The following is a 13072-nucleotide window of genomic DNA, read 5'->3' as shown; positions in this document are numbered from 1 at the left end:
TTTGGTGGGATGGCTTTGACTTCTGGGCTACGTTTAAACCCTAGCATTAGACCATTATAATTGTAAAGTTAACTTCTGATTTAATGACACTCCTAATTGGTGTTTGTTATGCATTTGTATATGACCAAGTACTATAAATGTGTTTAACATGCACACTGTCCCCAACTTGAAGGGGCATTAAGAGAAAAAAGTATATTCATACTAATTTTTTTAATATTTTTGATAATGGTAAATGATCAGGAGCTAATCATGAAGTGAGGGGGAAGAGTAACTTCACTATAAATAATGACCATATAATCAATATGGGGGGGGGGGTTGGTGCCCTATGCCTCCCTTCAGTACACGCTCCTGGTTGCTGTGTAATAAAATCCTCGTTTGTGCACCATATCTTCATACCGACTATTAAAAATATTTGTATATTGACTAATTAAACTATTTAATCGGAAGAATTACTAATATGTTCTTATATAACGCAACATGTCTGGAGTGGATCTTTACAGTAAGCATGATTAAGTCAGACAGAAACCGGGGGAAGGGCTGTGGACGTTCACTGCGCACGTAACCGGGCCACGCTGTGCTCCGCGGTGACGTCACATTCCAGTATGTGCAGCTGAGTCGCAGTTTGGTCAGAAGAGGTCAAATATCCCCCAAACCCACCCAAAGGCTGCCAGTTCAACAAGAGATCAGGCGCTGCTGACGGATCATCTCCACGAAAATGGGCAACTGTCAAGTAGGCGTCATTCTCCTCCTAATCTCTCTGAGAAAAACACTGATTAAAGGCTAGATTAAAAAAAAATAAATCTCTTGGCTTCGCTGGTTTAAGTCTGTATGAGTCATACTTTAGGTTCGACCACCGCCAGGAATGACGGCTGGATTATGTCTTTGTAGGAGTTTAAAACACGTTTTATTTGCATCATTTTAGTCCGTATAATGCGAGCCGCCCTCCACTTTTAAGGCTTTACGCGCAACCCATTTCATCATACGGAACCTCTATTATTGCGACTACACTGACGAGATAAAGAGCTGTGAATATAGATTCTCAGTTAGCTCTGTTTCTTTAAGGTTCGAGCGGCGTAAACGTTGCAAATGACACCGTCTGGGAGACGCCGTATCGGGGTTTATGCAAAGAATAGGGCCACTCCTTTGCGGAATTTCATCACGGTCCCGTTACACTAATTCTTTTTTTCTTTAATGAGTTCGACTGTGCGCAATGAAAGGATTTCACGGGAGGCTGTGGATCCTGTCCTATCACCATGTTATTCATCAGTACAAATGGTTGACACTACTCTTTTTATTTGAGTGAGCAAATACTACAGCTATACTTTTAATGATTCAGCGCTGGTTGTAGAGAGAAGAGCGTGAGATAAATTGTTTTTGTCAACACTCGACCACTGAAAACGTACTAACCATACTAACCACTTCCTGGCTGCATTTTCCAGCCTGAAATGTAAAAAAAACTAACAAAAAAACAAGTACAATATATTTTCTGAATCCACAAAGGCTTATCTCAATGAAAACATATTCTATCCACTGCAAAAGACCTCGACTTTAAAACCTCATCTGGAAATCAGGGACTTTTCAATATTAGTCATATTTAATATTATAGAAGGGCAGAGCAGAATAGTCCAGGAGATGTCTTTCAGATGCTTCCTTATATACTGCTATAGGTAATATGGCTTTGCACATTGTTGTGAATAACTTGTGAACCTATAATATGTCAAACATTTTAAGGCAGAAAGAAAATTTCTGTGAGAAGTTTTTGGCAAAGTTCCTTTAAAAATGCTATTGATATATTTTAACTGGGAAAAGAAAAATAACTGGACTGATTAAAATGCAGAAAGAAGAATAGGCAGAATAAGGTCCAGTTATAAGGATACTTGCAAAGGAGATTTGTTTCATATTTATTTATTTTATATGTAAGTATACAGGCTCTAATACATCCATAGACTCCGCCTGATATTTTGTTAGAAGTTGATTTGAGGTGAAGTTGAAGAATTCAAAATTCTCCACCTTTATTATTCCATCCACTTTGTGCAATGTAGCAGCACCACAGGCAGCAAAACAGCCCCAGCGCATGATGCTACCACCACCATGCGTTACAGCTGGTACAGTGGTCTAAGGTTTGAAAGTCTCATCTTTACTCCTCTTGTCATTGTAACCAAAATAGTTCAGTCTTTGTCTCGTCTGACCATAAAAAATTTCCCCAGAAGCTATTTGGCTCGTCCATGTATGGGGCTGGAAATTTCAGTCGATTTTGAAGATCTTGACTTCACATTTTAAGATTTGCTGAGTATTGTAAAACTCATTGCAATTATATTGTGATTTAACTGCAAATTATTATTATTAATTATTATTAATAATAATTATTTTTTTTGTTTGTGCCTTTCAAAACACTCAAGGTCACCTTACAACACAAAAATCAGGATGATTATCACTGATGTGAAAATGAAAACAGATGAGTTTTGAGCTGAGATTTGAACTCTGTCAAAGACTCAAGCTGATAAAAGTGTAGCGATAATGAGTTCAGAAACAAGGTGCGGCACAGCTGAAAGCTTGAGCACCCGTGGTGTTAAATTTGAAATGAGGATCAGTCAGGAGATCAGCTGAAACTAAACAAGGGAAGGGGGCACAGGAAGGGGTCCTCAAAGTTAAACTTTGTCAGTATCTGTTTTATCCAGTATACAGTTATCTCACTTAAGTTATTTTTTTGCTTAGAAATGAGCAAAAACAACATGCCAGCCCCTATCAGTAAAACCTGCCATAAATGCTGCCATAAGATGGAGTCAGTCTGCTATCAGTCTGCAATTAAATGGTGTCAAGCCAGTTATTACATTTTTTTGACAATACACCAATGAAATGTCATAATGTCATAAATCATCAAAAATCCCATATCTGACGTTGTCTACACAGACAGAAATTCACATTTGTTACCTTTGTGCTCAGAAACCTTTGTATTCTATAGCAGCGGTCTCCAACCTTTTTTGCGCCACGGACCGGGTTATGCCCGACAATATTTTCATGGACCGGCCTTTAAGGTGTCGCGGATAAATACAACAAAATAAAACTAGTACCGGTACCGAAAAAAAGAAAATTTATTCATAACACAGGTGAAAAGACCCAGGAAAACCGAGTAAACGATAAAAACGATAACAAAATAACGCTGAAAACCGATAAAAACCCTGAAAACCATACATTTCACACCTGAGCCTCAACTCTCGCGGCCCTGTACCAAACGACTCACGGACCGGTACCGGTCCGAGGCCCGGGGGTTGGGGACCGCTGTTCTATAGGAATATAACCAGAATAAAACCAGCTGGGAGCATATATGCCAACCCTCCCGATTTTTCCGGGAGAATCCTGAATGTCAATGCCCCTCCCAAAAATCTCCCGGAGCCACCATTCTCCTGAATTTCTCTCGATTTTCCACCCGGACAACAAAATTGAAAAACCATATCCCACACTGGCCCAGCCAATTCCAGTTTCCAACAATGGCTACTACTACTGCAGCTACTTAGTTTTTATATTACTCTTATTACTTTTTCTGGGTCGCAAAATAAACTTTTAACATATTTTCAGGCGAGAATGTAGCTGTGTAAACTTCAAATATCTGAGCCGATGAGAACAGCAAACTCCCGGCACATTAAACATGACATATAAGTCACTTAGATAACTTAAACATGTTATTGTTTGGCTTTTTTCAGTGTCTTATTTGTTCGTGAGTAAATCGGTTTGGCTGAGTTTAAAGTTATTAGATTAGATTAGATTAAATAAAACTTTATTAATCCCTCGGGAGGGTTTCCACACAGCTGAATAAACGTCAAACAGAAGAAGGTTAGACCGTCCAATTTCACAGTTGCTCACTTCCGGTCTACCCGGCTTTCGGAGGACCCGGCCCACTTAGACCGCGAAGGCCAGGCCCGCCGGACAATAATAACGGTGACATTTAACTTATTTTATCCGATAAATAAACACTGCAAAATTAAAGGTTTTTTTTGTAAATATATGTATATGTATACCCCCCCCCCTTTTTGAATGTCTCCCTAATTCTGAGGTCTCAAGGTTGGCAAGTATGGCTGGGAGCCAGGTGAGATCAGACCCTTGAGTTGGGCTTATTGACAAAGACTCATTCAGACTGATGGCAACATGTTGGCATTGTCTGCAATTTTAGATTAGAGAGTAATACAGGCCTACGACAATCTTTCTACGTCTGTCCCAGGCAGATTGTGACTGCAGAAAGGTTGCCTCCCATTAGGCAGAGGTTTTTTGTAGATGCAGGAAGGTTGCTGTCCTGTCGAGCGAAGTGTGTCCAGTATTTGAATTTGTTTAATAACATATCGATATTTAGCGTTCCTATCGCCATACAAAATATTAAGATACTCGGCTGTATCAATGTTTCCCCTCACCCCTAAAATATCGTATATGTTATTTTAGGGGTGTTGTATGAACCTGTATATATGAAAATACCATAAAATTCATGCCCATATATGTAGTCTACTGTATCTTTACTATGGGAGACTGTTCTCTCTCTCTCTCTCTCTCTCTCTCTCTCTCTCTCTCTCTGTGAAACCCCTCTCAGCTTGCTTTTGGTCCCTCGATTGCACTTCACTGACTGCTTTCATTCATGTGACCTCCACCAAGTTTGTTTAAAGAGTTCAGTTGCTGAATTCCTCAACGAGGAGCACCATCCCTTCCCCCAGCTGCCAGCTGCTCTTGCCTGCGATCAGAAATCCTTGCATAAACAGTGATTAGCTGTAATCAGTGTGTGTCCATAACAGTTACTGCATGTAACATTATTATTTTTGTTTTCTCAGCCCACAGTTTTTCCCTATGAAGATTTTGATGTTGTTGCTGACATCAAGGCCATTCGCAAAGCCTGCAAGGGGTTAGGTAGGTTGTGAATATGATGAAAACGGTACATTATTTAATTAAACTAGTCTCCTTGAACTTCAAAAGGATGCATCTGATTTCTCTGCATCTGATCTGTTGTGACTTCTTTTCAGGAACTGATGAGCAGGCTATTATTGACATCCTGGCAAACCGAAGTTCAGCTCAGCGTCAGGAAATTAAACAGGCATATTTTGAAAAATATGATGACGTGAGTGCCATTCGGCAAGTTTCTCATTTCAAATGTGTAAGAAACATTTTTTTCTATGTTTCTGCTAAAATCAGCATGTCTGTCTGGGATAGGAATTGGTGGATGTGTTGAAGAAAGAGCTGTCAGGCAACTTTGAGAAAGCTGTCCTTGCCATGCTGGATCCGCCGGTTATCTATGCTGTGAAGGAGCTCAGGAAGGCAATGAAAGGTCCAGGCACTGATGAGGACGTCTTGGTGGAGCTCCTCTGCACCGCTACAAATGCTGTAACTAGCAAAATATATATTTATATTGACAATCATATTGCAATTCAATTTCAGAGGAAATGTCTAACTTCCTACTTTTTTTTTAACAGGACATTGCCATGTTCAAGGAATGCTACTTTCAGGGTTAGTACAATAAGCAACTTAGCAGTTTTTAAATCTCTTCTCCTTTTGATGAAATTACTAAGTGTGAGTCATCAACCTACACCTCATACAGTAGCTTATTATTTTTGTCTCTAGTGCTATGTCACATTTTGTTTAGTCAAGGCCCATCCTGTTTCCACTTCCCTTTCATTATTGTGCTGGCGCTGAGAGTTGATTATACTTACCACTATAGCTGGCTATATCCTCTGTGGTTATAGGCACTGAAATCTTATGAGTTTTGAACAGAGTAACCTCTGTTTAGTTTTATTTTTATAATTATGCATGGAAGGAATTACATCATTCTTCAAAAATATATTCTAAATATAAGTTTGTTGTTGTAATTTTCTACAGAGTGCGTATGATTATTTAAGAGTTTGTTTTATTAGGATTTAGAATGACTAGAACATTCTTTGGTTGATGTGTTTGATGGCTTTTAATCAGCCTGTGGATATGCTGGTTAGCTGAACAGATTATTAGCATAGCACATGCTTTGTTCTTGTTCTTCGGGTGAACTAGCTAATATGCTATGTTAGCACACTGATAGCTAAAGCTTGCATTTTATAGACGTGAGCGATGACTTTGCTGACTTTGCTAGGTATTGTTGTTTTACTTGGGACAGCATAAAGCTAGCACAATAGCATATGCAGGGCACACTGCTAATAAACGTATAATGAGAAAATTATTAAATGTAATAGCAAGCTTCCATATAGTAGTCAAGCACCATGTTATAGTTATCAAATGTTTTATTGATGCTTTACGGGCCAATAATGAATAGCATAAGAGATAAATAAAACACCAAAAGTACAATTCAACAGTATTTCAACAATTTTTATTATTAATTTATTAATTATAATAAAATAATAATAAAATCTTATTTTCTCACTTCAAGTAAAAGAAGGTTTATATTCAAAAATAAAAAGGCTGGCTGGAAAATCTTTAAATAAGTTCTCTTCCTGTTTCCATACATTGAGTGTAAACACAAAGGAAAAGGCTGTGCAGGTTAATATAACTGTGACAAATGTTGCACAGAGTAAAATAGAAATGGTCAGACAAATCTAGAAAGACCACTAGATTTGTCTAGTAATTGGTCTGTTGGTCACCTCAGCTATAAAGAATAAATAATAGCTTGTTAGAAAGATGCCATCATTCCAGTGCCCAGTCCTAATAGTTTAGAGTGCTGCCCCATTTAACCAGGACTATGACCAAGTATGTGAAAATATTTACTTGAGTCATGTGCTCTGCTTCCAATATTACTTGTGAAGCTAACTAAGCAGCTAACTGCACTACTTCACTTTACACTAGTAACTAGTTTTCTGATTGTTGCTGTACACTTTTATGCACAGCAAGGAAATGAGAATAGGTGAATGGTTGCAGGAAATGGCTAAAACGGTGGATGAAATCTAGGAATATACTAACATAAAATACTATCCAGAAAACACCAACACACTTGTATCGTATGGTAAAAGAATATCTGGTGGTCCTCATGCTTTGTGACTTTTCTCGGTGTCACTCTTGCAGTGCACGAACGTGATCTTGAAGCCGATATCGAGGGAGATACGAGCGGGGATGTTAGAAACCTTCTCACAGCTCTTTTGCAGGTAAGTGGCCCTGAGTTTCTACTCTACTCGTGTAACTAAATTCCTCCCATCTGTCCCTGGACTGAAATCGAGCTCACTCTCCCTTCGCCAAACCATGCCCTGTGAACACACACACACACTGGCCAACATCCAGACAGCCTCTCACGAGTAAAACGGAGCCCAGATAAAGTTGCGTGAGTCAGATAAATAGACTTCAGTAAGGACCAAAGTCCTCTTAATTGTCTTCTTCCAGGGCAACAGAGATGAGAGTTATGAGGTGGATGAGAATTTGGCTGAACAAGATGCTATTGCCCTGTTTGAGGTACAGTTTCATTTTTAAATTATTCATAATGGCATCGTGGCAGATTTATTGACCCTGAAAAACATTAATATTCGCTGAACTGATGCAGGCTGGTGAAAGCCGTTTTGGGACAGACGAATCCACTTTCACCTACATCCTGGCCACCAGAAATTACCTGCAGCTCCAGGCCACCTTCAAGATATATGAGCAGGTTGGTATTTGTGCCCGCTGCTGCAGTGATATTGCATATCAGCTTGCACATATCACATCACTGTTTCCTGACACCTCCTAACAAATCACTACATAAGAAATATTTGTATGTGGAAAGTGAAAGGTTACTCTGTAAGACATTTACAGTGCTTAACTCAGCTAGTTATACTCTCTCAACAGCTCTCTGGAACTGAAATCCTCGATGCCATTGAGAACGAGACTGGAGGGACACTGAAAAAATGCTACACTGCTCTCGGTTAGTATGAATTAGAAAGCTGTCCATATTAAAATCTATGATTCTAGATTTGATTTGATTTGATTAGAAGATTAGAGAAGCAGTGGTAGCATCAAAATCACATGGCAAACTGCTAGTTTTTTGTATACTAGATGACAGGAAAGTACGTTGGGTAAACTCCTATTGTGCTATGTAAATAAAAGTTTGGTGTTTAATAAGCATATTGAAGAAAAAGAAATTGTTGCTGCAGGAACATATGGTTCATAATCTGCTGTGGAATTTAATGAAACCCTTTCCTCCTCCTCACAGTAAGAGTTGCCAAGAATCCCCAGCTTTACTTTGCGAGACGTGTGAACAAAGCGATGAAAGGAGCAGGCACTGATGAGGACACCCTGATTCGCATTATTGTGTGTCGCTCCGAGGTAATTCCGCTAAAGATGCATGACCTTGTTTATAAGAAGGGGCCAAAGACTGTCAAGCTAAAATACACGATAAAAGATGATTAAAAACATTCACAACATACTGCGATTACTAAACAGCTCCCCGATTATTACATGTGTTTTTACAGTATGCATGTTCTTACACTTTAAAGTCACTTATAAGACTGTTCACTGCCATCTTCAGGCAAACTCTGGTAAATCCTGTCCCCCGGTTTATGTTAAAATATAAACGTACAGTATACAAGACATTTTTAACTGCAAATCAAAAAGAATTCAAACAAGTGCAGAATGTGGATCAGAAATCTACTCCAGAAAATGTAAATGATTTAGGCCCCAGTCACGTAGGTTAGAGACCAGTTGGCAACTGCCTGGCAACCTTTTGTCACTATGGAAAAATTTGTATTCTAGATAAATTATGAGTAGTTGCTTTAGGTTTCTGACAGTCACTGTGAAACTGATGTATAAGCCCTACTCACTGAGATTTAAAGTCAGTAACCTCATGGTAACCACTGGTTGCTAGAGAAAAATGTGTATTCCCAAAGTGGTTGGCAAGTAGTTGCAGAAGACTGGTGGCTCTAGCTTTGTAAAAACTGGTTGCAAAAACAGGTATATGTTGCTGCAACTAAAACTTCTATGTGATTGCTTTGGTCACCGCGGTTATCAGAAATTTGCATAGAAGCACCATTTCAGAATCAACTCCCAGATGTTATCCGGGCAGTACTCCCAGTAACTCCAGGTTGTCAATGCCACACCGTCTTTGCGAGCACTTTCACCCAGTAACTTATAGTGACTGCTAATTAACCAGTTGGGGAATACACATTTTTCCCTAATGACCAGAGGTTTCTAGGGAATCGCTGGCCTGTCTCTAGGCCTGTGTGAGTGAAACTGTAAACATGAGTTTGTCTTCCCCACATTTGCTAGAGGGTCAAGTTGAAACTGATTATTTCCGTCATATTATGTTTGGTAAATTCCCATGGGTTGACTTCTGGCAGGCTCGACATAAAGGCTAATTTAATTTTGTGGTTCTCTTTTTTTCAACAGTATGATTTGGAGACCATCAAAGACATGTACCTGGAGAAGTATGATGTGTCCCTTAAAGACGCCCTGAGGGACGAGTGCAGCGGTGACTTTAAGCGCCTCCTTCTCGCTATCTGCCACTGAAAGCCAGAGAGGCAGGCAGGAAGGACGCGGGTTGTCTAGTTAACAAACTAACTTTACTCGGTCTCTCTGTATGATATTGTGACCGGAGCAGGAGGGTAGTGGGGCGATTAAATAATTAACTTGGCTCGTGTCTTGTCCAAACTGACTTACTGTTAATGTGGTTGGCTCTCTATTTTACCTCCTTCACAGACGCTGACCTTGATTCTCTTACTTAGAACTTATCAGTGAGTGAAGCTGTGTCTCACAATTACTGCCCATTTCTTAGTCAATTTTTAATCTTTAATTAACCAGCATTTATATAGTGGCGAGTATAAAGCACCAAGATTTCTACAACACAAACAGGAGCCAGCTGTAGTCACACTGAATCAATTAGATCGAGCGTGTTGTGATCAGGTGGGTTAAGACTTGATAAGATAATGACGTTAAAAACATAAGACCCGTATTTACTTCGCTACCTGATTCTCTTGCATTCACTAATCTATTAAGACTTTCATGTAAGTATTATGCTTCTTTAGATCAAATACTTTTTTGACCTTTTTCACTCTCCGTGCCCCAAACTGTGCCTGTTATAACTAATGCAATCAGTCAGCATGGCTTTGTGCTTTTAAATGAAGAAATGTGAAATTTCGAGTTGAAGGAGTATTAGCTGGCATTATGAAGGCTATGCAATGCAATGGACTTGAATCTGAACTGTTCTCACAGCAGCGGTTATATATTTTATCAGTTTCTCATTGAAATAAATTATATATTGATATATATTTAGTTGCAAAAAAAGGAATTGACAAATCCAAATACACCTCTCCTTGTTATACATGTATTTTTTTTTTTTATATATATTTTATGACTAACAAAGAAGAGTGTTTAATACGGAGCATTATTTAGCATACTGCTTAGAATAGACCAGAGGGTGTGTGAAAAGAAATCTGATCGTGATGTTCAGGTTGATTTTTAACATGTGGAGAATCTGATGTCTGTGTCATTTATGTGTCCGTTAATGGCAGCTGAGATTTATTCTTATGAGTGACCACTATTATAAACATTTTGCAAAAAGATACTCAAATGACTTACAGCACATGAGATAGTCACAGCATCAGCCTGCTTATTAGCTTCTATATAGCCAAAGAATTTTAGTCTTACTGCTAATAAAGTTTCCTTTAATGTCATCATGTCTGACTTTATTCATACCTCAGTAATCCAAATGTCCTGGAACGTGAACACTGAACATGTTACACTGAATGGGAAAAGTCTTACTATCATTTTATGTTACGTGAAAGGAGACCCCACCTTCAAGTTTGTCACCACCCCTTTGCTGCTTTCGAGGACAGTGGGAAATATGGTAACAGCACGTAAATGTAATTTAATTTAGGAAATCAAAATGGGAAATGTTCACATGTAAAGGACACAGTTAACCAAGTTGGGAGGTAAGTGTTGAGCTTTCTTTTATTAACCTCAAAATATCTTTGAGATTGTAAGAATATTTGTTGTACCTTAACAAACACATTAACTCAGTGGATATAAAAAATAAAAACCAAAGAAAATAGGTTACTATTGTTGTGTGCACTGAGGAAGATGGAAGCCTCAGTAATGAAATTTACCAGAAACCCCAGACACAGACAAGTACCTACTCTTTGACTCACACTGGAACATAAATTTGGGGTGATCAGAACCATACAACACTAGCCAGAGAAAATTCTCTCTGTGGAAGATGGAAAAGAAAAGAAATACACACTTGGAAAACAAAACAAAAAACAACTCTTACAACATGTGGTTATCCTAACTTGGCCTTCATAAAATCAGCAAAGATGCACAAGAAATAATGTCAAACATGAATAAATATTATTTCCTATTCTAGTTCTGCACTGCAGGAACTTCTATCCCCAAGCCATCCGGGCCCTAAACACACACACACCCGCCCTCTCACATCATCTATAACTGACTGAGACAGGACTCTCTTCCAGACACTCTAAACCCAGGCACAATGTACATTTCAAATTCCTTTAATTTTAAATCTGTTTATATTGTCTATCCTGTAAAATAGTCAGATGTCTATTCTTATTAATGTACAGAATTCACCTGCTTGCTGCTACTACTGCCCATCCACCCAATGTATATACTATATATATATATAATGTTCTTCCTCTACCCCCCCCCCCCCCCCCATTTTTGCACATGTCGAGGAGCGTGTCAGGTTACATTTCACTGTGTGTTATACTTGTATAACTATGCATGTGACAAATAAAGAACCTTGAACCCTTGAACCTTAAAGTACCTACTCTGGTGATGGTGTGAAAGAGTTTAAAAACAATTTTCCATAGTATTATTAGAAAGTTTAAAGATTTAGAAACACATTTGCAGTCATTTCTGGGGGAAAGAAGATCATGGGTGATTGGCATTTGCAACAGACAACATTTGCAACAGTGAATGCAGCCATGATTGTTGTGTCATTGTTGTTGCATCATCATGGAGATGAATAATGAGCCCAGACACACATCAAAGCTTTGCAAGAACTATGTGAAGACCTTTTGAAAGGGAGAAACTATCCAAAGATTATTTTTAATGATTTAAAGTTCGACTTTTTAGCTCTGGATATCGTATCACAATCAATATGCTTTTGGAGCTAACCTCAAATGACCACTGCTTTGAACATGATTAATCAAATTTTGATCACAAGTCAATCACATCCTAAAGTTTTACAAACTCAGAAACAATTTGTTTGTGTGATCTCCTGAACCCATCTTGGCTATTATAGTTGCTCTTTCTATAATGTTTTTAAGGTTTTCAAATTAAGGTCATATACTTTATCCCATAGCTCAGAACAATAACTGAGATAAAGCAAGATTCAAAAAAGAAAATGCTTTTTGAGATTTGATTTACCATATCTTATATTTTCAAGAGAGCTTATGATCTGCTAGTAAGAAATTTGATTCAGTCACCATTTCAATCTTTGTTAATTATAACACCATTGTTATTTAATTATTAACAACGTCCAACAATGCATTTAATACATTGCCAGCCGGTGTTGTGCCAAAAAGTGATTGTCTGCCAAAAACTGATTTCCGGTATTTGCCAAAAACTGATTGCTCGTATTTAAACTGCTATAAGTAACTTGTTGGGCTATAATATGTGAAACATATGTCAAATGTATCCCTCATGGATGACATAAAGTCCTCTTGAGCCACAAGCAACATTCGTGTAACAAGGTAGAAGCCGCAATCAGTTTTTGGCAGTGACTTTTATATAACCTTTATTTATGCAGTTACAAAAATCTCATTAACATTAAAAATGTCTTTTGTAAGAGTAAGTTGGCCAAGAGGACAGCAGAAATGGCAGCAAATATTACAATACTTCTGTAAATATATTTTAAGTGGGGATAAAGGACCGGATTGGTTATAATGTAAGTACAATAACAGAGTTATAAAGATACTTGAAAAACAGATAATTTTTTAATTCTATATATAACCCCTTTGTAAACCCTGTTCACCGAAGTCTATTTACCAACATACGTAAAGATATTACACATAAAAAATACACAGAAACTTTGGAAATCAGTTTTTGGCAGGCAATCACTTTTTGGCACAACACCAGCTACAAAACACACATTTGCTTGGTAAGTAAAAGGTCTGGTTTGTTTCCAGCTGGTGACACAAGT

At 38.2% G+C, this 13072-nt stretch overlaps 1 protein-coding gene across 1 annotated transcript; it reads left to right on the top strand.

Moving 5' to 3' along the window:
• The first annotated feature begins 571 nt into the window (after window positions 1-571).
• Window positions 572-10586, top strand: anxa13 (annexin A13). The gene is made up of 11 exons (XM_084939712.1): window positions 572-730; window positions 4812-4887; window positions 5001-5095; window positions 5188-5358; window positions 5448-5481; window positions 7018-7097; window positions 7330-7398; window positions 7487-7588; window positions 7768-7843; window positions 8132-8244; window positions 9304-10586. The coding sequence occupies exons 1-11, from the start codon at window positions 716-718 to the stop codon at window positions 9421-9423; spliced, it is 951 nt and encodes a 316-aa protein (XP_084795838.1). The 5' UTR covers window positions 572-715; the 3' UTR covers window positions 9424-10586.
• Window positions 10587-13072: the final 2486 nt, after the last annotated feature.

Source organism: Perissodus microlepis, chromosome 9 (genome assembly GCF_051167445.1).
Source record: "Perissodus microlepis isolate ML-2025 ecotype Zambia chromosome 9, ASM5116744v1, whole genome shotgun sequence".
NCBI classification, from domain to species: domain Eukaryota; kingdom Metazoa; phylum Chordata; class Actinopteri; order Cichliformes; family Cichlidae; genus Perissodus; species Perissodus microlepis.
Note: the sequence above shows the minus strand (reverse complement) of the source record. Positions and strands in the feature narration are given on the sequence as shown.

Bases quoted from the DNA above. Each gene is read 5' to 3' on its own strand.
- anxa13 (XM_084939712.1), top strand. The intron at 5,482-7,017 runs GTTAGTACAATA...TCACTCTTGCAG, and splicing joins CAAGGAATGCTACTTTCAGG to TGCACGAACGTGATCTTGAA. The intron at 8,245-9,303 runs GTAATTCCGCTA...TTTTTTCAACAG, and splicing joins TTATTGTGTGTCGCTCCGAG to TATGATTTGGAGACCATCAA.